The 26,046-nt window shown below is 41.9% G+C and overlaps 1 protein-coding gene across 1 annotated transcript in view; it reads left to right on the top strand.

The window, feature by feature from the left end:
• Positions 1–26,046, top strand: part of RAPGEF6 (Rap guanine nucleotide exchange factor 6) — a 164,313-nt gene that overhangs the window by 28,597 nt on the left and 109,670 nt on the right. The window contains exons 2-5 of the mRNA XM_070937314.1: positions 6,941–7,011; positions 7,591–7,647; positions 8,000–8,083; positions 12,817–12,886. Of these exons, the coding sequence (XP_070793415.1) occupies positions 6,941–7,011; positions 7,591–7,647; positions 8,000–8,083; positions 12,817–12,886 (282 nt within the window). The remainder of the gene's footprint in view (positions 1–6,940; positions 7,012–7,590; positions 7,648–7,999; positions 8,084–12,816; positions 12,887–26,046) is intronic.

Below are 26,046 nucleotides of genomic sequence, written 5' to 3'. Positions count from 1 at the left end.
GGCAGAACCAGGAGGGCCGGAGTGGGTTACCGCTCGAAAATAGGGGGGTGCGCTCCAAACCTCCGATACAGCCCTCCATTCCTCCATCTGCGGCCATTCCCCATCGCAACAGGGATCCGTGCCCCTCTCCCCTCCCTCGGAGTCCCAGGGGATCCCAACCCTGCTCCAACCTCATTGTGATCCTCCCCTGACCTGAACTGACAACAACCCGGGGAGCCCCCCCAGCCACCCACCGGGTATCATAACCCCTCCCCCTCCCTAATCCCCTTAAAAGCCTAATTAAAAAAGAGTGTAAGGAACTCCTTTTAAAAAACCCAAAACCCTTGACTTACTACCACAATTGAACCCAAAATTTCTGTTGCTGGGACAGCTGTTAGGTGAGTTTTGCCTCATTTTACAACCTTTCTTGCCACAGTTTATTTATTTATTTATTTATTAATGAGATTTATATGCTGCCCTATCTCCAGCCGGGCTCAGGGCGGCTCACAACAGTTAAGAAACATCTAATAAAAAGTTAAAAAATTAATCCAAAACTCATAATTTAACAGTTAAAAGTACAATTAAGACTAACAGATTAAAATTGAGAGCACATTGTAAGCCGCCCTGAGTCTTCGGAGAAGGGCGGCATATAAATCAAATTAAAAAAAAAAAAAAATTAAATTAGAATTAAAACCCCATCTGTCCAGGCCGGCCAAATGCCGGCCAAATGAAACAGCCAATTGTTAAGTGGATCACTGCAGTTGTTATTAATCCCATCCCTGGTGCAGTGATCCTGTGTTAGCTATCAACTAGTTCATATTGCACTCCACATTGTGGTAACATGGAATATTAATTGGCTTAAAGCTGATTGTCTACTCCTGCAATAAAAAGGAATAGCATTTATGCTCAGACTGAAAAGTCACATAGATTATGAATAAGGGTTTTTAAAAGGTCAATAGAGGTAGAAAAGCTAGATGTTTAGGAATCTAGGGGTAAAGGTTAAAAGGTGTTAGGCAGTGGGCAAAAGAGAATAGAATTTGTAGGAAAGGTGGATTAAAATGCTTTTTCAGAGAAAGAACAAAAAACACAAGAAAATAAGATGATCAAAAAGAGTTCTGAAGAAAATCCCTACTGTGTTTTAGACTAATAATGGTTGTATATTCCGTGGAAGAATATAGTAGGAATGATGGAGATAATGAAAAGGAAATTTTTAAAAATATAAGGTAGACATATTAAATAGTTTAAAAGTAGGGTTTGTGGAATTTATGGTTAAAAAATGAAAACAAAAATAGGACTTTTGTATATCGACATGCTGGCCTAGTTTAGATATAGTTGCTGTATTTTGATCAGGAAGGAAGTGGGCAGGCAAGCCAAAAAAGCTTGCTTTGAGTCTAGACATATAGTCTTGTTTGTTCTATTCTTATTCACATTTATTTTCCTATGGAGCAGTCAAAACTAGTGGATTTTGGAAATGAATTTTACACTTTGCTCAGTAACTGTCATTTACATAATTAGGCATAAGACAAGCAAATATTTCTTAAGTTTTTAAAAATTTGTTGCCTGAAGGATACATTACTTTGGGAAGGGGGAATGCCACTTTAGAGCCAGTTTTATTTGTAAGAAAAGCCTACACCGTGCAATGAACATGCACACTAGGTGAGGTTCATTTAAAGTTATTGTTTATAAACTTTTCAGAATTGCTTAGATGAGATGGGTAGAAATTAAATACCTCTCAGAAAGTACAGATACAATTTGTTGGTGCTAGTCACTGTGATAGTAGATCCATCTTAAGAATTTTGCATTGGTTACTAATGGGTTTCCAAGTGCAGTTCAATGGCTGTAGCTGAGTAATATAGCCTTGTACAATTTGGCACCAGGGTACTTGCAGGACTGTCTATTGCCACCCAGTGTCAACCCAACCAAGGAGATCCTTGCAGAATATGTTGCTGGTGGTAGCCCATTCTTGTGATGCGAAACAATGGCATCTGTTCTTTGGAATAGACTGCTGTTATCTAGAACCAAGACAGGTCTTTTTGCTGATAGCCTTCCAGAAGCTAGCAAAGGCTAAATTGCATATTAATTAGTTGTGAAAATTACATTCTTTGCAGTCAATAATTAAGAATTAATGCTGAAGTTGGGTACATATCCCAGGATGGGGTATTCCACTCAGCCACAGTAACTTGCTTTTCTCTTTACCAAGCGAGATACAAATTCAAATGGCAATGAGATATCCTTAAAGGATGGTTACCTGGTAATCATCAATTAACTATCTCAGTCCTTAACAGTGTAGGGTTGCTAGTTTGTTTTGTAATGGAGCATATGCAGCTCTTTGGCATCTGAGACATTTGTAGTTTTGCTGGGATATTGTAGATGCAGATCTTTTAGCTTACATTCGAGTTGCAGGGTATCAACAGTATGGTTTTTCTTCAAGCATTCATTAAGGAAAACATTTGCTGTTTCAATAACTATAACCGTGTAAGTCGATAAACTGTAATTCTTGATAAGAATGTTTTGACAGTAGATCCCGGGAGGTCTAATACGTGATGCTTAACTAGTTTCCCTCGGAACAGTAAATCATGTTTTGGCTAATAAGCTCTTTGACAGCTAATATCCGGAATAGATAAATAGCATTTTGAGCAGTGAATCTTTAGTTAAATATTGTGCTCTGGTTTAGTTTATTGTAATGCATAATTACGTTTCTTATAGAAACCTATAATTTTTCATTTTGTTTTACCCATATTTCCTATTTACCAACATTTAGTAAGTATTAATTTTGACCCCATTGAATTGGAACCTTCCTCTACTAAGTATTATTCAAATATAATGCAGTTTTAGGGGACAGACCTCAAAAGCAGGCTTTCTTGGTGACACCTGTCTCTTTGAAATACACAACATCATGCACTCCAGATAGCCCTACTCTCCTGATCTTTTGGAGTCATATTCCATGAAGCAAGTGAAGCATGTTCTAACCTACATTTAACTTGCTATTATAAAATTTTATTGTTATTAGTTTCAAATTTTCATTTTGATTCCAGTTGTTTTATCAGTTTTAATTTCTGGGATTTAAACATTTGTAAAAGATATTTCTTTTTCCACATTTTGGTAGCCATCCAGCGTCTATAAATGTGGATGGCTTATCAGTCTAAGAAATAAGTAGCTGAGTTCACAAAAGTTGACAAACCCATAATACTGGATGGAAAACAGCATGGGTTTTCCAACCAGTATTTACTCTCAATTGTCTCCCAGGCAAGGGAAATTTTAAGCAGAGAGTCTTGGACATCAGTTCCAAATTGACATGGTTTTATTCGTTAAAAAAATCTTTATATTGGTTGTCTAAGAACAAAATTGTTTTACAATTTGAAAAATACCTGTCAATGAGTTTGATGCAATTCTGGAGAAGGACCTATGCTAGAGCAAGATTTGATTCCATCACCAAATATGGGCACTTCTACCATCTGCCATCATGAGAGGATGTGTATATGTGGTACTCCTGTTATCAAAGATATTGTGCATGTTTTGTTTGACTGTCAGCTGCATGCCTCTTTTAAGCTTAGGTATTTAAAATACTTCAAAGGACAGAGAACAGCAAATAAGACAAAAAACAAAGTGAGGGAGATGGGTGGTTTCTAATTTTGATAAATAAAATAAAATAAAATAAATAAAACCCTTACTTGAAAGAACAGCAGCCCACTGGGATCTGAACTATAGATTTCCCTGTTTCCAAAGGGATCTAATGTATATGTATACATTGTGAGCAGAACTGCTAAATTTATACTTAAGACAGTTCAGCTAAGAACCCATTATATAGAACAGATCAGGGCATCATGTAAAGATGTTATATTTATCTGAATTTTGTATTTACCACGTATCTATTTTATTACTGTATTATTTGTATCTATTTTACTCTGGAGTTAGATCCTGTACAGTATTTTAATTTTTGTATGGTAGTAAGACTAATCAATTAATAAAAATAAAGAAAAAGAAATAGGAAATAATAATAATAATTAAATAAAATAGAATTAATATATATATAAATAATCTTGATAGCGTAGGATTATATTACTAACTGGATACTTTTTGTTTGACATAATAAGTTGTAAAATTACACGGTCAGTAAGAGTTGATTCTTTTTCTGATTCAACACAGCTTGCTTGCATTGACTCTTATAAAATTCCTTTGTATTGCATTGTTTCTGTTTAAGAGGAAGCAGTGTTATAACTCAGGCAATCTAATTTGAACACCAGAATTCTAGAGTAAGAGTTTAAAAGATTGTAGAGCAGTTTCACATTTTTTCCCTCACATACCTGAACGAAAGCTCATAAACATGTTTTTCAAATAGCAGCAAAAAAAAACCCAGCCCCCTAACTATTTTTAGACAATGTGTCCTCATGAGGAAGCTTAAATTTGTTCTCAGTTGTTGTAGTTCTAAAACAATGTCTGTTGTTGTCTTCTGGCAGACAAATAGTTTGCAATACTTCATTCATGATCTTGGTGATGAAATTGTTAAGGGTTGGTTCCGTACAGGGAAGTATGATCCTGTCAAAACTAACGATGCTTTTTTCTGTGGAACCGGATGGCTTTTGAAGCTAAACCTAGTCCCATCTTGCTGGGATCAAGCCTTTCCTATTCAGGCCCTAAGTCTCCAGATACTGCAACAGCACCTCAGTGGGAATCATCTTTTTGCCTGAGGTTAAAATGTAAAACTGGGTAACACCGGCAAACTGTGGATTCTTGACCGTATTGATTTGCCCAGCAGCTACATGTAGATGTTAAATAGGAACAAGGACAGTGTTGAGAATTCATTACTGTCCTGACCCAGTCCCTGGTCACCTCCCTGTATAATATCTGACTCATTCTTTGCAAAGCATACCAGGTGTCTGGAAAATCACTAAGCTTGTTATTAATCACATCTTCACTTTCAAAAGTTCAATAGACCTATCTGTAAAAGTACAGGGCTGCAGATTGATTTAAACCGTGAGAGTTGCTCTTCTGGTTTTGTCCCAAGGGACTGCAATAGAATTTTTCTGTTGTCTTTGCTGGGACTGGGTTTTGCATGGCTCTTGCCTTTGAATGTTTTCATTTCTTTGAAAAGGGTGATTGTGATATTTTTTCAACATGCTGTTGTTCACTGCCAATATAGATAGCCACAATTAGGACTGGAATTTCAGTCATTAAGCAGTGCAATTTGTTAAGCAGGTCATCATGTGACTGGATTCCATTTTATGATCATTTTTACCATGGGCATTAAGCAAACCACCACTGTTAAGAGAATCATGCAGTCATTAAGTGAATCAGGTTTCCCCAATTAACTTGTCAGAGGCCATTTCAGAAGGTCACAAATTGCGATCATGTGATGCTGCAAGATGTTGCGACTATTGTATATGTGAGCTAGTTGCCAAGCACTGAAATGCGACCATGTGGCTGCGGGGGTATTTATCTTTTCCAAGGCACTCATAACTGAACCATTGTCAAAGGAAAAAAAAAAAACTATCTGTAATGGACAGCACTGCCATTTACTGCAGCAGAAGCTCCTGAAATTGACAGGAGTTCTGTAATTGTCCCTTTCTGTCCAAGTGGCAGAAGAATGCTATGCCACCTCACTCCCCTTCAGAAACCACTCCTAATCACTCAGGCACCCATGACTTGCACTCATCCAAGGCCATCCCCATTACACTTTATTGAGATTGGTTGGTGGTGATTGTCCTGATGGCAGCAAACACTGGGTTGGAGAAAAACAGAGCCAAGGGAATACACCCAAACTAGCTCTGAGTTGTAAGATTGATATAGCAATCTGGTATAATGGTTAAGACATCAGGCTAGAAAGCGGGAGACCATGAGTTCTAGTCTTGCCTCGGGATCAAAGCCAGCTGAATGACCTTGAACCAGTCACTTTCTCTCAACTCTATAGGAAGGACGCAATGGCAACTGTTGTTCCACTTTGAAATTATTTACTCATTCTGACTTATGTTTCTCTTGTTAGTGTGGTTCTTAATATCTTATATCACATCATTGTTCCTAGAAGCAAAGGATATAAAATACTTGGGCTACTCCTTTATTAAATTACCAACACAATTATTCTGTGGAACTGAGAAACTACCAAATTCCCCCCAAAATAAGACATCCCCCGATAATAAGCCCAACTGGGCTTTTGAGAGCATGGCAATAAGGCCAAGCACCAGGGGTGAAATGCTCCCGGTTTGAACCGGATCGCCCAATCCGGTAGCGATGGAGACGGGTGGTTCGGAGAACCGGTAGCAAAAATCCCTGCCCCCCCCATGCCCAGCTGAGCTGCACGATCATCAGAGGCTTTTTTTCTTTTAAATGGCTCTGATGATCCAAGCTGAGTTGCCTGATCGTCAGAGGGTTTTTTAAAAACCTCTGCCGATCAGGCAACTCAGCTTGGATCGTCAGAGCCATTTAAAAGAAAAAAAGTTTCGATCAGGCAATGTTGAGGCAACTCAGCTGGGATCGTCAGAGCCTTTTGAAAGCAGTTTTTTACAACCTCTTCGCAGAAGAGGTTGTTGAAAAAATGGCTTTAAAAGTAAAAAAAAAAATTGGCCACGCCCACCCAGTCACATTACCCTCCCCCACCAAGCCACGCCCACAGAACCGGTAGTGACAAATTTTAGATTTCACCACTGCCAAGCACTTATTTCAGGGTTAAAAAAAAAAATAAGGCAGGGTCTTATTTTGGGGGAAACATGGTATCATGATCCAGTTTATTATTGGAAATCGGGTTTTTTTTCGCTTATATCCTGAAATTGTAAAATGGGAATGAGAAATCAAGTTCAGAAGAACTATTAACTTAATTTAACTATTAGCTTAACTATTTTCAGTCTTGTATATGCCCGCTGTGGCAGCATCAGGAAAAACTCTTGTTAACCTTTTTGTGTTCCTAGATTGACATTCAATTTCTTGTTCAAAATTGCATGGATTAACCTGCTGTTGTTGTTGTTTTCAGGAATTAAATACTATCTATTACTATCTTCATGGAATGGATATATTATCTCATCTCAGGGAGCATCAGTTAAGGTAAGGGTAATCAATGAAAATGGGATGTTTAAATATGCTACTACAGTGTCCATTTTATACAGTTAGGTTTTCATAGATGGGTACTTTGATATGCAAAGTAACCTATTTTAATGGTTACTTTTAAAATATTATCTCAAGGCAAGAGGAAAAAAAGACCCAGGTATTACAGAATACAAATATGCGTAATATATACTTGTTTCAGTTTTGGAGAATTTTCTAAATCATGAATACAACAAGCAGTTCACAACAACAGAGAAGTTGCAGTTAAAAACAAACAAAATAAAAATCCCTCCTCCCAGTTCTGTAACAAATCAGCTGGGGCTGATTCTGGAATCAGTGCGGCTTATTTCTGGGCAATTATAAGGTACTTCAGGTCTTTCTGCAAAGGCAGAACTTTTGTATTTGTCTTTTTGGTGGATTGTTATAATTCTTTAAGTATAAAATAAGTCTTCTCTATTCTACATGAGAGATTTTGCATGATCCTTTAAGAAATTGAAATATTACAAAATCTGACATAGAAATGATTATTTCTAGCGAGATGTGAATGTTATATTATGATGCTTACATTTTTGTTCTCAGAATTATGACTTCCAGTGCACGGTATAAAAGATATGATGGAAATCAAGTTTTATTTTGGTAAGTACATTTAATCATTACCTGATTGAAAATGTAGGACAAAACATATAACTGGAATCAGAAGAGTCATATCTACATCTTTGTAATGCATGTACAATTTATTACCCAAATAAAAGGTCCAAAGAAATTAGACTATCCACAAACTTAAATTTATAATTGACACTCAAGATCTGGAACAGAACTCATGTGTTTCACAAGTTTTATCACTCATTCAGGATTCCAAAGCCTTTCTTCTGCACATGTACATTTGGACAGATAACATCGTGAATAGGAAAACATTCTTGAAGAGCTTTAATTGGGAGTTCTTGATAGAAGAAGCACTTTATGTATATTTGTTTTTTTTCTTCTTTAGCTCTGATACTATTGCAAGATGCTGGTATATTCTTCTTTCTGGATCTGTGCTTATGAAGGATTCTATGTTTTTGCCACCCTGCAGGTATGTAAGAAATCAGTGTTGACAAGGAAAAATAACTAACCATGATAACCCAGTTAAATACATACAATATATGGTGAGAAAAATAAGTTTGTACACTTAATCTATTTTTTTTAATTCTAGGGAATATCATAGACAATATTTAGTTGAAAAGAATGGATTATAAAATCAAATCTGTGCCACAGGGATAGACCAGCATAGGACTATAACATAGAATAAAGCATGCATGTATTTGTACAGTGCATGTAATGCTGAATTGTTGGTATTTGGGTGAAAGTATATTGCTTGCAAAGTAGTCTGTAGATTAGAGTAAAACACCTAGAATGCCATGCGTGTACTGGGTAAAACGGCTTTGATTGTGCTTATGACCTATTAGCAAAATATACCAAAAATTTAGTATCATGTCTTGGTTCAGATTAGTAATGGAGTCTATTTATTTCTTATCTTACAAAAAACAACATAAAAATGGAGCTTTGCATAATATTGCTTGGCCCCAAAATGGAATAATGTGATTGATATGTCAAGAGGGTTTGCCCCTCTTTGTGTGCAAGTTTATTTTTAATCTAACATATCTTAGTTTCTCTTTAATCATATGGCCCAGAAATTTACTTCATAGCATATTAAAAGGAATGTATTCAAAGGAATTCAGTACAATCCGTTTGGCAAGAGCGCTTGCCAAATACAGTTGCAAGTAATCAAAAAAAGATTATTTGTTTAAAAACTTATTTGTAAAAATCAGATACCAAAAACGAGAGCATTGTTATAACAACCATGACCATAATTATTTATAAAAAAAACATAAGCATGCCTTAAAGTATGTAGCATATGCTCTCTTCTATTGTAAAGGAAAATAAAAAACCCCCAGAAATGTCTCCCACAAATGAAAGACTCAGTATTGTTTTATCTTCTGTGATGTCCATGATGTTTGCAAAATTGACTGTGGCATGAGGTAGTAGTGACTTGTACTGTAAATGAATGATGTATACCATAAATGCAACATTCTTAAACTGAAAGAAATTCAGAAATTCACCCCTCCCCAAATTATCTTCATCTAACCTCTTGGGGATAGCATTGTTCAGTAATAGAATCCATCTAAAATAAGAATGTCCTTATTATTTCTGCCAAAGTTTATGTTTCAGATAAGCAAAATTTAGAAGGTTATTTTTCTGCTAGCTTGACCTTGGATCTGGTCCAATGCTTTTTGGCAGGCCATTCACTCTTTGTATCTCACTTGTCTTAGGTATCAGCAGTCATGTTCTTATTTGCCTTATTCTCAGCTTTGCCTTTTAACTTCTTAAGCCTTCCATGTTTTATCAATTTTATCAGCATATTTTAAAACAGAGTAATTTATTACTTGGATTATCAACAGTATCTCAAAATTAGTTACATCCTAGTGGATACAGAGAAACTTTGGAAGTTTAAAGAACTCTCTTTTAAACTTTGTTTAAAATATAATTTAAAGAACTATGTCCCATTTGAGTTGGAGTTTCAACCAAAACTTCATTCAACATGGGAAAAAAAATAATTTGTTTCTCAAACCGTCATTTCAGAACTCTCAAACTGCTTCACTAGAAGTCAGATCTGGGGGTACTGTGACAGAAGTTTGTTCAGGTGGAAGAGAAAGAAAGAAGTTGTCTCTTGGTTTTACAAGGTGTTTCCCTCCAAAGAATTGCAGAAATAGCAGTACATCGTCCCTACTTAGTGTCCAGTAATGTCAAGCAGGAATCCTGCCTCTTCAATCAACTCTCAATTTCCTGGTGCAATAAATGCACTCTTTCAGAATATTCTGAACTAAAATATATGTTGAATTATTCTCCTTTTTTATTATCTGTTATCTTTTTGGCAAATTCACAAAACTTCTTTTTCATTGTTAGCATCTCATACCTCTTTTCAGTGTCAATTCTGTCACTGCAGCTTCAAGGATATTTTGATATTTAGTTAAATTCATTCTCATCCACCTAATTCTTATAATTTTGGCTGCCAGTCAAAGTCTTTAAGTATAAAGGAACTCCTCTGCTTAATGTTTGGCAAGGTGTTATCTTCTTCACTCCTTCTTCCTACATTTTGTGGTTCTGACCAAATTGTTCAATGTTAGTTCCTTTGGTCCAAAATAATTCTATTTCGGAATACTTCAGACTAATCTAGGTTTTCTGTTACACAACGACATTTATGATGAGGTCCTAAAGTTTTCCTCTGGAGCTCTATTCCATGCAGATCTTAGCTATACAAGCAAATGAAGTAGATAACTACTTCAATGTCAGCTCTTTTTGTTTGTTTGTTTGTTTGTTTGTTTGTTTGTTTGCAGATCATCTGCAGAGATATTTGAGTAGATTGACCAGTTCTAACAGATATTGTTCTTGGTCTTGAAGCTCATCTTGCCTAGTTAGTGAACAAATTAAAGCTGAAAAGAAGTTAGATATTAGCAAGAGAGTGATTAAGTGTACTTCCAAATCAACCACAAAGTAATTCCAGAAAAGAGAGATAAAGAATTTGGAATATCCTTTATAGCTCATAAACCTGAATAGGGATATTTCAAACATATAGTACATGCAAGATTTAATAATATTTCTGAATCGGAAGAATTCTTCAAGGAATAGTGGGAAAAACATTCCAAAATTAAAAATAGTTAGCTGTAAGAGAAGTTTGAAAACCCTTGTTTCTATAAAAGAAATAACAGCCAAAAGGGGTGTCCAAATTTTGTACCTGCCATAATCAATCTGTAAACAAATATAATTAAGTATGCCTTTAAATTTTCAGAAATATGTGTTTAACTTTATGCCAGGTTGAGATTCTATCAACGTTTGTTTACTTAGAGATTCATTGTAAAATGTAGTTTGACCAGGGCTTCCTAAATTTTACATTAAAACTAACTAGCATTGTAGCAATCAACTTAGTGCTGCATCAAAGCTGGCCAATAGGGTAGGATATTTGAAAACAAGAAAGCTTTGTATGTGTGTGTGTTTAATTCCTTAATTTTGGGAGTTATGTCCCAAGGATGTAGGGGCAGAGCAAGTGGAGAGAATTTTCCAAATTTGACAAATGCATCCTACTTAGCATGCAGGATGTGTAAGCATGCAGAAAAGAATTGTTCTACATGAATATCTATGAGCATTTTTCTTAAAGTAGAAATGAGGTTGAAATGATGGTTTAGTAGGCTACTGATGTGAGTGTATGACTTGTAAAAAAGAAAATGAAAACTTCAGACAACATTTCCAAAGAGTCAACAATGTTTCTAATTATAATTTTATTTAATCAGAAAACTGAGCTCAATGTTTTTTCTTTTAACATTTAAGCAAAATAATGTTGCTAATACCATTTTCTGGAAGTATCTTGATACTGAAGTAGATCTTGATTCATGCAGCTATTTATTGCTATTCTCCAGATTTTCAATAGTGGTGTTTTCTTATAATACTTGGAAGGTGATGAGAATTAAATATGGGAGCTAATAGCAATAGCAATAGCACTTAGACGTATATGCCGCTTCATAGTGCTTTTACAGCCCTCTCTAAGCGGTTTACAGAGTCAGGATATTGCTCCCAACAATTTGGGTCCTCATTTTACCAACCTTGGAAAGATGGAAGGCTGAGTCAAACTTGAACCGGTGAGATTTGAACTGCTAAACTGCAGCTAGCAGTCAGCTGAAGTAGCTTGCAGTGCTGCACTCTAACCACCGTGCCACCTCGGCTCTTGCATGCAAAACTCTAGTCCTTTACAAAGCATGCTGACACAAGCAAGGATGTGTCCTCAAAGTGTTAAGGCAGCAGTCTTCTGGTAGACATGGTGCAACATCCTTTGTAGTTTTTTTTTACTTCACATGTTTATGTGCACATGCAAGTATAGATACATAAATCATATTTCTGCGACTGCAGTGAAGCACAGCAGCTGGGCATGCATGCACATGTGCATACAGCTGAGGAAAGCCTTCAAAACAGCACACCAAGCCTTTTAGAGGATGTGGCTGGTTTGAGAGGAAATATTTTGCTCATTCCAGTGAACTTTTTTTTTAAAGCAAAGTTACCTTTTTGAATGTTTTGCACAAACCCATTTTCTATCATTTTCCTATGATCTTTCTTATTAGTGGAATGATACTCTGTTTCTAATTTAGTGCAATTAACTCTGAAATGTATGGACGTCACTACTGTTTGTGTTATATTTTAATTTCCTTATATGCAAGAACTCTTTTGAGTGATCTGGAACTAAAATAAATGCACAAGTGTTGATTTATTGAAAGCAGATTCTAGAGGCTAATTCTTCTATCATATTCCCAATGTCTTTCGGTAAGTCCCTGCAGTCTTGGCAAGATTTTGGAAGTGGTTTGCCACTGTCTCCTTCCTAGGGCTAAGACTTTCGCAAGGTCACCATCTTGCTTTGTATGTAAGATGGGACTAGAACTCATGGTCTCCCAGTTTCTAGCCCAGTGCCTTAACCAGACATCAAACTGCCTGTTATTAATACAATTATCTCTTTATTTTGCTTTCATTTTTGGGTACTTTTATAGTATATAACCCCATTTTTCATAGTGTTTCTGAATGCTTTTCTAAATTGATGTTTTAATGAATTTTATAAAACACAGGTGATATATAAAAAAGTTATGTTGCTCCTTAAAATAGTGATATGGAATATAGTGCAAGATACCTTTTTGTTTTGCACAATACTTTACTATTACTAAATTTTGTTTCTGTCCTGTCTACTTACTATGTAATGTGCAGTTTACACTTTCCCATTTTTCTTCACAGCTTTGGCAAGCAATCTGGAGGAAAACGAGGTTGTGAATGCATTGTGTTGGAACCTTCAGAAATGATCGTGGTAAGGACCATTCTTTGAAATAATTGCTTGAGGAAGAGGGAATTATTCATTTTAATGTGGCTATGGCTACAGAAAATTATCTCATGAATCTGTGCTTTTCAGTGATTCGTTCTATTTTCTATTAGTAATTTCTTACATGAGCATTGAATGTTTTTAAAGGAATACATATGCCATACATATGATACCAGTGTTCTATTATGCTTGCTTTCTATGTGGCCTGTACCTCCCTCATTCTTTATCTATCTTCCTCTCCATCTTTAGTTATAACTTATATTTTATTGGAATTTTAATGTGATTTTATACCTACCTACCTACAACGTACATACATATATATGTATACATATGCATTTTAAAATCTTGGTTTACGTAGGAAAGTACCCGGCTGAGGAGAAATACACATAAAGGGCCTACGATAAGAGAAGAAAACATACACTTGACCTCTACGGGGAGGAAACATGTGATGAGGGTGTGGCTAACTGATGAGGACTAATTAGTCCAAAATAGAGCTATATTAGTCTCCCAAAGGGCAGCAAACTGTTTGCTTGTTGTCTGGAAAAGCCTAGAACTAGTGAATTGTGATTTCACTGAGCTATGGCAGCATTTTAAAATATTGGTTTACGTAGGAAAATACCCGGCTGAGGAGGAATACACATATGTATGTATATGCATACATTTATATATACTTGCATGCATGCATACCTACATATATAGTTTCATTTTAATGTTGTAAGACACCCAGAGTTATATTGTAGCGAGATGGGTGGCAAACAAATTTAATGAATGAATAAAACCTTCCTTCCTTCCTTCCTTCCTTCCTTCCTTCCTTCCTTCCTTCCTTCCTTCCTTCCTCCTCCCTCCTCTCTCCCTCCCTTCCTCCCTCCCTCCCTCCTTCATTTGAAAATACACCTGTGTTTAATTTTATAGTTTTAATATGATTTGATTTTATATGTTCTTTGAACCCTGAGTTGGTTGAAATAGATAGATAGATAGATAGATAGATAGATAGATAGATAGATAGATAGATGATAGATAGATAGATAGATAGATAGATAGATAGATAGAGATATCTCAACCATCCTGAGTTGGTTCAAAGACAGACAGACAGACAGACAGACAGACAGACAGACAGACAGACAGACTGACTGACTGACTGACTGACTGACTGATAGACTGACAGACTGACAGACACTGACTATTGATTCTTCCATGTATTTAACTTGTCAAAGATTTGACTTCTTTTTTTTAGGTCAAATATTTTGCTCCATGTAAGATATCTTGATTCAACTATTTCATCATGTCTTGAATTTTGGATGTTCCTTGGTTACAATGGTACTAGAAAAGCAGTAGTATACATTTTTATGCCTTTTAAGAAATGTGTGTAAGAAAAGTAATGTTTGCATGTACTGGAATTGTAGTGGAAGGGTAGGAAGTACTTAATTCTATCATTTAATCTGAAATTTTGAGCCATGGTAGTGCAGTGGTTAGGATGCAGTACTGCAGGCTACTTCTGTTGACTCCCAGTTGCCAGCAGTCCAGCAGTTCGAGTCTCACCAGCTCAAAGATGATTCAGCCTTCCATCCTTCCGAGGTTGGTAAAATGAGGACCCAGATTGTCAGGGGCAATATGCTGACACTGTAAGAGGGCTGTAAAAAGTGTAAAGTGGTATATAAGTCTAAGTGCTATTGCTATTGCTATTGCTATTAATCTAAAATTTTACATCTTAAAAAAACCAACTTTAACATTACATTGATAAAAACAAATGTCATTTGAAATAACTTGTTACCGTGTTTCTCCAAAAAGAAGGCCAGGTCTTCTTTTCTTTTGACCCCTGAAAAAACTGCTAGGCCTTCTTTTTGGAGGATTCTAATTATTGACTCACCTTGCAGCGGTGACACCGACAGCCTCGCCCATCAGGCCCACTTCTTCTTTGGCCACTTGCCGCCCCTCACACGCATCGCCCTGGCCTCTGTTTTGCCTTTAGATGCCTGCCGGAAGGCATCTGCAGCGGATAACAGAGCTCAGGATCGATCTGGAGCTCTGTTATCAGCTGCAGATAACAGATGCCGGCAGACATGTGAAGGCGAAACAGAGGCCAAGGAGATGCGTGCGAGTGGCAGCAAGTGGCTGCAGAAGAAGGCGAGGCAGGTGTCAGGGTGTGTGAGGCCTGGTAAGTAGGGGAGCTCCACACCCCCATCCCCACCCTAGCTTATTTTTTACCTTGTGCCTCGGTCTTCATTAGGGCTAATTTTGTAGGTGAGGCTTAATTTGATTGTATGTGCTCAAAAACGTGATAGGGCTTCTTTTCAAGGTGGGTCGTCTTTTTGGAGAAACGTAGTTGTTTTGTATAGCATATGCTTCCATGTGCTGTATCTAGAAAGCATTCTTTTATAGAATTCAAGGCAATTCTACTGTTACAAGACTTTTCTAAACTTTTTTTTATTATGTTTGTAGTTCCATAGTTCTGACATTATCTGAAGGAAGCAGGTGGACGTACTTCTATAGTTCTTGATAACAATTCATTGTGTTTGCTTTTCTGGTAATAACCATGCTTAATATTTTGCTTTCAGATTACAGATTTGGAATTTTGCTATGATGTAGTCACATAAGAACCTGAAAACAATGAAGGTTTCTACAAGTGCACAAAAATAATAGTGTATGATTCATGAAGATTCTTAGAGCCCTAATTTTTCACGCTCATATATTTATCCTGAAGATATTTTTAATATTTTGTGGGTTTTAGACAAATTGTTCTCATCAGACTGACCATTAGACGTGAACTTGAGTAATATTAAGCAATAGAGTGATCTTGGGAAAAGGATTTTATATACTATTATAGCAAATGATGATGATGATGCCTCTGAATGACAAACTGGTATGAGCATATATAAGATGGAGGGATCTCTCTATCTTAAGAAATTAGTACTTACAAAGCAGACAGTGACTGAATGTGTCAGAATTCTGAATATGTGGGGTGAGAAACCTGGAAAGACATACTGTATATGGTTAAGGTTCTGAACTGACATCAAGGACTTAGGTTTGATTCTGCTCTCAATGACAAATGTTTACTTGGTGAATTTGGTCCCTCTCTCTTTGTCCAATCTATCTTCACAGGGATATAGTTACATTGGTGCTTGAAAGTTTGTGAACCCTTTTAAATTTTCAACATTTTTCTATAATATTATATAAAATGGGATCCTAAAAATATATAATATTTTATATATAAAAAGAACCCTATTTAATAAGTAAAAAGCATGTGTTCATTTATTTATTGAGTAAAATGATCCAAAGTTATATATTTGTAGATGACAAAATTATGTGAACCTTTATTTTTACTAACTGCTAATGCCCTCATTCAGCAGCTATAATTGCAATTAAACTTTTCCCGTTACTGTTGATTGTTCCTGCACATCAGCTTGGGAGAATTTTAGTCCATTCCACCTTACAGAACAGCTTCAACTCGGGGATATTGGTGGACTTCTTCTCATGAATTGCCCATTTCATGTCCTTTCACAACATTTCTGTAGGATTAAGGTCAGGACTTTGTCTTGGCCATTTTCCAGAACGCTGCTACTACACTCCAGCATTGGGAAAATCCTCTTATCTGACAGCAACTGAGAGAACTTTTTTTACTTATCTACCCACTCTGTGCTCTCTCCACGCCCCCTTTTGCACCCGAATCCCCAGTCTTTCTCTCAGTTGCTGACACACTGGGAGGATTTTCTCTGTGCTCTGAGTGTTGCGTTAGGCCTTTTGGTTATTTTTGATTAGCCCCCTTTTTTTTTATTTCTCCTTTTTTTCGGTTAAGTTTAGGTTTCTCTGAGTTCCTGTGAGTCTATCAGCTGCTCGTCGGTTTCGTGCCCAGGGAGCTGGGTCGTGCCGACTTTCGCGCTTCTGCGCCTGCTGCTGCCGGCTTCTGTCCCTGAGGGGCGGATCCGGTAAGGTTATTCTATTGCCGGGGAGGTCGGGGCTGACTGGTTCGCTCCCCGACTCCCGTGTGGAACAGCGAGCCGGAACGGAGGTATTTGCAGGAGCGGCTACCGGCTCGCTGTGTGTAGTGGCGTGACTCATCCAGCGGCCGTCCCGTCAGGTTTCTGCGGGCGGCGCTGTGACTGGCGGTGTTTTCGGCCTCGGAGCTTCGGCCGTAAGTGATCGCTGAGGGGGGTGTGTGGCGTGGCTGTCGGAGCTCGCTACCCTCCCGCCGTACAAAGCCGCTCCGGTCTCCATCCCTGATTGGCGTCCGCGTGTGAGCGGCGCCAGGGGGGAAAGCGCTCCGCCATCCTTCAAAGCTCGGGCGGCCCGCCATTTTATAACTACGCCACCAACTTGCGGCCGCCATTTTGAGCCATTAGGGCGGCCGCCATTTTGGGAATCACCTCGTGGCAGCGCGGACCCTAATTAGAGGGCCGCAGCCTTTTCTCTGAGGTCTGACTAGCTGAGTCTCTGTCCCGCCCTGGGCATTGACTCGGAGGAGGAAAAAAGGGGGGGAGAGTTGCCAGTTTATAGCTCACCCCATTTGCAGCCATTGTGCAAGGCTTTCCCACACACCTGGGCAGAGACAGGGGTGCCCTGGTTCTTGGCGTGGCAGGAGTGCCAACACTGCTTGTTGGGGCATAGTGCTTGCCCGGAGCGGTAGCCAGACTTTTAACTCATCAATCAATTAATTAATTAAGCACGCTTTCCTCCAATCATTCAAATAATTAATCAATCAAGCTGATATTTATTAATTAAGTAATCAAAGCAGCCAGTCATTCAATCAACCAATTAATTAATCAAACAAGTATTCATCCAATCAATTAATCAGGCAAACTGATATCTGTCAATCAATCAATCAATTATTGATTCATTATTATTATTACAAATCCATCTGTCTATCAATTGATTAATAATTACTATTCAGCTTGGGGCACTCTCACCATGGCGGACTGTTCGTTCTCCTCAGACAGTGATCAGGAGGTCTGCCCTGTCAGATCTAAGTCCCGCAAGAAACAATCGGGCAAACGCTCTGAGTCTGGCGGTCACAAGTCCCGCCACTCTAAGACCTCCTCTGCCGCTGAGAAGGATGCTCTCAGGCGTCATAAGGCTTTGGAAAAGAGATGTGAGAAGGCCAAGCAGGCGTCAGCTTCTTTGGTCCGGGGTGATACGGGATCCGCCCACCAGGCTGTTCCTGTTCCTGACCTTTCGGAGCGGAGAACGGTCCAATCCGGTTCCTTGGCTTGGCAGAAGGGCGTCTCCCAGTCGATGCCTGATGTTTCCTCAGCGGGTTTAGAGGCCTTTCCGCCCCCTCGGCGCCAACCTTCGGCCACTTTCACGCCTACAGCAGCGGGACTCCGAGAAGTGGACAATCCTCCGCCTCCGTCTCAGTTTGACTTCCAGACGATGTTGTCAACAGCGTTGGCTTCTATTATGGCGGCCGGAGCGCAGACAGCGCCCAGACATCGGCGGCGGGGACTTCGGGCACGTTGGCCTCTTCAAGCTCTCGCAGGGCTCGTTCCCCCTCGCCTCGTGAGTCTGTTTCGTCTGAGGGCTCGGGCCATGACGAGGAGGGCCCCGATGACCTCGAATTCTCTGAGGATGAAGGTCTGGTACCTGACACTCCAGCCTTCACGGGCTTGTTTCGTCCCTCACTATTTAAGTCCCTCCTTCACAAGGCTCGTTTGACTACTAATCTGGGTTCGGTGGGAGCACAACCCCTGACTACCCCGTCTGAGACCGGTCCTCATGATGCCCTGTTTAAGCAAATCAAGCAGGAGAAGGACTTTATTCCGTGCCCTCAACTGTTCGCGGATGTTTTGCAAGCGCCTTGGGCCCAACCAGGGTCGTCCACTGCACCAAGCAATTTAGATAAGAAGCTGTTCTGTGCGGCGCCCGAACTTGAAGCCATGTTGGACGTGCCCACTGTGGATGCACCGGTGGCGTCTCTCACTTCGCATTCGATGGTCTCATCCGATCCGCTGGAGGGGCTCAAATCGGAGGACAGGCGCACCGAATTGGCCTTTCGTAGGTCTCATCAAGCCGTGGCCTGGACTGTTAGAACTGCCACGGCTACTTCGTTCTTCAATAGGGCCTCTTTGATCTGGTTACGCCAACTTCAGGAACGGCTCCCTCCAGAGGATACCCGCTTGCGCCACGATATTAACAAGATTATTGCAGCCACAGAGTATTCGGCGGATGCTTCGTTGAACTCTGTCAAGTTTGCATCGCGGGCGTTAGCGGCTTCTGTCACATCGCGACGCCTTTTCTGGCTACGGCCGTGGAAAGCCGATGTGAAAACCAAGTGGAAGTTGGCGGCGGCCCCGTATAAAGCTCCGAACTTGTTTGGCACGGCATTGGAGCCGATTCTTGTGGAGGATAAAGACAAACGCAAAATTATGCCCTCGTCCTTTCGCAGACAAGACAGGCGTTACACCCCTTACACACAACGTCAGCCATTTCGTTCCTATTCGGGGCAGGGAGGCCCCTCGACTTACCGGCAGTCGTTCCAGGCTCCAGACCGCTTCTCCGACAGACAACGTTTCAGAGAGCGTGGCAGATCACAGTCCTCCTCCAGGCGCCCCTATCGTGGATCCACTTCTAGACCCTTCAGAAGGGGCAAATGACTCACCGACTCCGGGACCAGTGGGAGGTCGTCTCCGGGCCTTTTGTCATCGGTGGGCCCGGTCCACTCCGGACGAGTGGGTGCGTCGTACTATTTCGGAGGGCCTCGCAATCGAATTCACGGATCGGCCCCCACGACGGTTCGTCCGGTGCCCAGTTTCCCTGTCCACAGACTCTCGCAGCCTGATGGTGGAAGAGATAGCACACCTGCTGGAGATCCGTGCGATAGAACCGGTCCCGTTGGACCAGCAGGGGACCGGCTTCTATTCGATTCTATTTTTGGTTCCCAAAAGTTCGGGAGGGGTCAGAGGCATTCTCAACCTCAAGGAGTTGAATCGGGCGGTACGTTACCGTCGTTTCAAGATGCACTCTCTTCGGTCCATTCTGGCTTCTATTCGCCAAGGGGACCTGATGCAGTCGGTGGATTTGCGAGAGGCTTACCTGCATGTTCCAGTGCTTCCTTCGCATCGACAGTTTCTGCGATTCGAGTATGCGGGCAGGCATTACCAGTACTGTGCGATGCCGTTCGGTCTTTCCTCGGCTCCCAGGACTTCCACCAAGCTGGTGGCGGTAGTGGCCGCGTCCCTCAGTACCGTTCCGGTGAGGGTGTTATGTTACCTGGACGACATTCTGATCCTGTCCTCGTCCAGGGCACAAGCGGCGCAAGACAGAGACAGGGTGCTCTCGACGTTCCGAGAGCACGGATTCTCCATCAACTTGGACAAGAGCCAGCTCGTCCCCACGACCGCGATCCTACACCTCGGGACCCTGATAGACTCCAAGAAGGGTCAGGTTTTCCTGTCTTCAGAGAGGGCGAAAAACATCAAATCGCTTGTGGGCCAAGTACTGACCCGGAGGAGGGCTCCTCTGTTGACACTGTCACGTTTGTTGGGGAAGATGGTTTCGTGCTTCCGCATTGTTCCGTGGGCACGCAGACATTCTCATCCACTGCAATGGCTTCTTCTTCTATTCCAGAGAACAGGCAGTTCCAACTCCACAAGGACGGTGTTCGTGCCACCGCGAGTCAGACTGGCACTGGGTTGGTGGAAGTCGTCGGCCATCCTGCAAGGTTGCAGTTTCCTGGAACTAGACCGGGTCGTGATCACCACCGATGCCAGTCTCCATGGCTGGGGAGCCCACCTAGGTGCCCAGGTGGGCCAAGGACAATGGTCTCCGGAGGAACGTGCACAGAGCATCAACCTTTTAGAACTTCGAGCCATTCGTCTCGCCCTTCTGCATTTCCAGTCGCTGGTTTGGGGTCGTCATGTCCTGATTCTCACGGACAATACATCTGCCAAGGCGCACATAAACCGGGAAGGGGGGACGAAGTCACAGTCCCTGATGCTCGAGTCGACACGTCTGTTCAACTGGGCAGAGAGGAATCTGGAGTCCATCCTCGCAGACCACATTTCCGGGAAAGCCAACACACGAGTGGATTGGCTCAGCAGGGAAGTGATAGACCAGGCCGAATGGCAGCTGCTTCCCAGTCTATTTCAGGAGATTTGTCTTCGCTTCGGACAGCCTCTGGTAGACTTGTTCGCCAGTCCGACCAACGCCCAGCTTTCCCGGTTCATCACTCGTTATCCGACCCCAGCGGCAGAAGACACAAACGCTCTGCGGTGTCGTTGGCCAGCGGGTCTACTGTATGCCTTCCCACCCTTCACACTGATTCAGCAGGTGGTTCGCAAGATGATAGCGGAGAGGGCGGAGCTGTTACTGGTGGCTCCACATTGGCCCCGCAGGCCGTGGTTCGCGGATCTTGTGGAGTTTTCGGTGACAGACCCGTGGGTGATTCCTCCACATCGGATCGTGCTGTGTCAGGGGGCCATTCGTCATCCCGAGCCCCAGTGGCTGCAGTTGGCCGTCTGGCATTTGAGCGCGTCCTCTTGAAGAAAAGCCGTTTGCCGGATACGGTGATTGGTACGATTCAGTCGGCCCGTCGACCATCCACGACGAGGATCTACGAAGCCACGTGGAGGGCCTTTTGCCGTTGGTGTGCGACTACTCATGTGGATCCTACGTCTGCAACGGTTCAGGATGTCCTCATCTTTCTACAGGCGGGTTTGGAACGGGGTTTGTCTCCCGCCACTCTCAGGCGCCAGGTGGCGGCCCTGGCCACTGTGTTGTCCTGTCCACCGTACACTTCCTTGGCTCATCATCCGTGGGTGAAGGGGTTCCTTCATGGAGCTACGAACCTGAGACCGCCTACGGTTCATCGTTATCCCTCTTGGGATTTATCCTTAGTTTTGCAGGCTCTCACTTTGTCTCCGTTTGAGCCGCTGGGTTCCACTTCGCTTAAGTTTCTGTCGTTCAAAGTTGCATTTCTCCTGGCGATCACGTCGGCTAGACGCATTTCTGAGCTCGCTGCCTTATCCGTCAGGAAAGACTTGTGCATTTTTCATGCTAACACTGTGGTCCTGAGGATGGATCCTGCTTTTTTGCCCAAAGTTAATTCGTGGTTTCACCGGGCGCAGGAATTAGTGCTTCCGGATTTCTGCCCGTCGCCGAGACATCACCAGGAGGTTCTTTGGCACACTCTGGATGTGCGCAGGGCGTTGAGACGTTACATGCGTAGGACGGCCGAGTTTCGGAAGACGGAAGCCCTATTTGTTTCGTTTCATCCTGCATCCATGGGTCAGAAAGTGTCGTCGACCACGATTGGTCGTTGGATTAAGGCCTGTATTGCTGCTGCTTATGAGAATCAGCGTCGTCCTGTTCCTGGGAACATTCTGCCTCATTCTACGCGGAGTGCGGCTACTTCAGCTGCCTGGGCTACCCAGGCTTCTGTGTTGGACATCTGTAGGGCGGCTACTTGGACTTCTTTGTCGCCTTTCATAAGACATTACCGGATTGATGCCTACGCTTCGGCTGAGGCGTCTTTTGGGCGACGAGTTTTGCAAGCAGTGGTGTCTGGGTCCTCTGAGTTGGATAGTGTTTTGCCCGACCCTGGAAGTTAGGCTTGGGTATGTCCCAATGCTGGAGTGTAGTAGCAGCGTTCTGGAAAATGGACATTGACTTACCTGAATGTCCTTTTTCGGAACGCTGCGTATACACTCCATTTCCCTCCCTTTCTTTATATGTTGGCTTGTGGTGGTTTTGTGTTAATAAATTTTGTTGTAGTTTACCTGTGGTGTCTTCGTTCAAGACTGGGGATTCGGGTGCAAAAGGGGGCATGGAGAGAGCACAGAGTGGGTAGATAAGTAAAAAAAGTTCTCTCAGTTGCTGTCAGATAAGAGGATTTTCCCAATGCTGGAGTGTATACGCAGCGTTCCGAAAAAGGACATTCAGGTAAGTCAATGTCCATTTCAAAACATTAACTTTCTCCTGCTTCAACCATTCACTGGTGGTATGACTTGTAGGCTTTGGGTCATGGTCTTGCTGCATGACCCACTTTCCCTTGAGTTTCAGTTCACAAGGTCTTCAGTTCGTACAGAGAGATATCCTGACATTTTCCTGTAGAATTTGCTGGTACAATTCAGAATTCATAGTTACATTAATGATGGTAAGCTGTCCTGGTCCAGAAACAACAATGCAGGCCCAAACCATGAAACTGCCACTGCCAGGTTTTATAGAAGGCATAAGACTGTTATGCTGGAATGTAGCATTTGTCTTTCACCAAACATAATACTTTTCATTTATCCTTGGTTCTGGGGTGGGGGGAGAAATTGTCCCCCTCAGAACGGGTTCGCAATTTGGGTGTCCTCCTAGACTCACAGCTAAGATTAGAGCAACATCTGACAGCTGTGGCTAGGGGGACCTTTGCACAGGTTCTCCTGGTGCACCAATTGCGACCCTACTTGGATCGGGAGGCTCTCCTCACGGTCACTCATGCCCTTGTCACCTCACGGTTAGATTATTGCAACGCGTTCTACATGGGGCTACCCTTGAAAGGTGTTCGGAGACTACAGTTGGTCCAGAACGCAGCCGCATGAGCAGTCGTGGGTGCACTTCGGTACACCCATATTACACCAATTTTCCGTGAGCTGCACTGGCTCCCTATTGGTCTCCGGTCACAATTCAAGGTGTTAGTTATTACCTTTAAAGCCCTACATGGCTCAGGGCCAGGGTATCTTCGAGACCGCCTTCTACCGCATAACTCCCAATGACTGGTAAGATCCCACAGAGTTGATCTCTTCGGCGTCCCGTCAGCTAAACAATGCCGGCTGGCGGTCCCGCGGGGGAGGGCCTTCTCTGTGGCTGTCCCAGCTCTCTGGAACCAGTTACCTCCTGAGGTCCGGACCATCTCCACCCTATTGGCCTTCTGAAAAGTGGTGAAGACCTGGCTTTTCCGGCAGGCCTGGGACCGTTGATCTCTCTCCTGCGATTTGGCGAGATCCGGCCATGAATGGTGTGAATGAGTTTTAATGTTTTTAATGTTTTTAATTTTTAAATGTTTTTTTATAATGATTTTAAATGCATTGTGAGCTGCCCTGAGTCTTCGGAGAGGGGCGGCATACAAATTGAATTAAAAAAAAAAATAGGCCAAAAAGTACTATTTTTATCATATCTCTCTACAAAACATTGTTCCAGTAGCCTTCTGTTTATCCATGTACTCATTCTCATGTGGCATCAGTGTTTGTTTTTGGAAACTAGTGCTTTTCTTCTTGCAACCCTGCCAGTTACACCATTTTTTTAGTACTGTCTTGATGCTGGTCACATGAACTCTGACATTTCTCTGTGAAACCAGAGATGGGTTTCAGCAGGTTCTGAACAGTTCTGGAGAACCGGTAACGGAAATTTTGAGTAGTTCAGAGAACTGGTAGTAAAAATTCTGACTGGCCCCACCCCCATCTATTCTCTGCCTCCCAAGTCCCAGCTGATTAGGAGGAAATGGGGATTTTGCAGTAACCTTCCTCTGGAGTGGAGTGGGAATGGAGATTTTACAGTATCCTTCCCCTGCCATGCTCACCAAGCCACGCCCACCAAGCCACGCCACGCCACGCCCACCAAGCCACGCTCACAGAACCAGTAGTAAAAACATTTGAAACCCACCACTGTGTGAAACTTAATAATGTAAGATTTTGAAATGAACTATATAAATAAAATAAATAGCTTTTCATGAGAACCAGAATTATTTTGTGTACTGTAAGTCATGACAAAGTTTAGAGATCTTATGATTTAAGTTGGACACTAGAGAGGGACTCAAGTGTAGGCAAAAAGAAAGAAAAAAAAAAGCCTGCCTTTGATTTTGATTAGAGATTTTTAAAATCACACAAAACACTATAACATTTGAAATATTAAAGAAGATCTATCATCCCTCCCAGGTAAACCAGAAATGACTAGTTCTATTTTATTACTATTATTACATTAACAGAATCTTGCAAGTCTGAAGGTACAAATCTCGATCCGCTGCCACTTTTAACTGCTGGATCAATTAAGGTGGGTCTTTCAAATGATCTTTGGTCTTTGAGGAATTTGGTAAGATTGTTATAGCTGCAATAACAGAATCAATAACTGTCTTTGTGAATGCATCATTTAAAAGAGATCTAAAATAAGAGATCAAAGAGGAGATGAGAAATAACAAGGATCTGCAGAACAACTGAGTGGAGAGGTGAAACAGTCAAGGTGGAAATTTGGAAAATAGAAATAATAAACACAGGAAGTACAAATATTAAATCAATGAAAAAGATTCAGATAATTGTGAAAGAGTTTTGCTTGACTTACAGAACAATTGGAGAAATTTGTAAGGAGATAGGTGTTTCAGTCGAGTTGTGAGGCTCTGGCTCATGACTCGACTGAAGACCTGGTGGCTGCCTGGGATAGGGCGGCCACTGGAGCTTTGGACCATGTCGTGCCTTTGCGGCCTTTGACCCGGCGCCGATCTCACTTAGCTCCCTGGTTCTCCGAGGAGCTGAGGGAGATGAAGCGCCGGAAAAGACGCCTGGAGAGCGATTGGAGGGCCAGCATTTCCGAATCCACCGAACACTGGTGAGGTCTCATATTAAGACCTACCTAGTGGCGATAAAAGCAGCAAAGTTTAACTATTTTTCCACTCTTATCGCGTCTGTGGATAACCGCCCGGCTGCCCTGTTAAGGGTGACCCGCTCCCTTCTCCATCCAAGAGCGCGGGAAGACCGCTTGGAGGGCAGGGCTGAGGATTTTGTTCAGTATCTGCATGACAAAATCGCTCAGATTCGGGAAGGCTTGGACTCTGACTGGGTAGATGCAGGTGGGGTGATGGAGGCAGGTCTTGAGAGTGTTATCTGGGAGAAATTTGACCTGGTGACCCCCGAAGACGTGGACAGGATTCTGGGTAGACTTAGCGCGGCCACATGTTTATTGGACCTGTGTCCCTCCTGGCTGGTGCTGGCTTCCCGGGAGGTTACATGAGGCTGGCTCCAGAGGATTATCAACCTTTCTTTGAGAGAGGGTTGCTTTCCCGCCGCCATGAAAGAGGCGGTGGTGAGGCCCCTCCTCAAGAAGCCCTCCCTGGACCCGGCTGCTTTAGCAAATTATCGTCCTGTCTCCAACCTCCGCTTCGTGGCGAAGGTTGTTGAGAGTGTGGTGGCGGGACAGTTCCCCCAGTACCTGGATGAAATGGTTTATCTGGATCCGTTCCAGTCGGA

This window comes from Pituophis catenifer, unplaced genomic scaffold, assembly GCF_029215685.1.
Source record: "Pituophis catenifer annectens isolate HBS135680 unplaced genomic scaffold, rPitCat1.0.hap2 SCAF_2, whole genome shotgun sequence".
Lineage (NCBI taxonomy): Eukaryota > Metazoa > Chordata > Lepidosauria > Squamata > Colubridae > Pituophis > Pituophis catenifer.
This window is presented reverse-complemented; position numbering and strand designations above follow the sequence as displayed.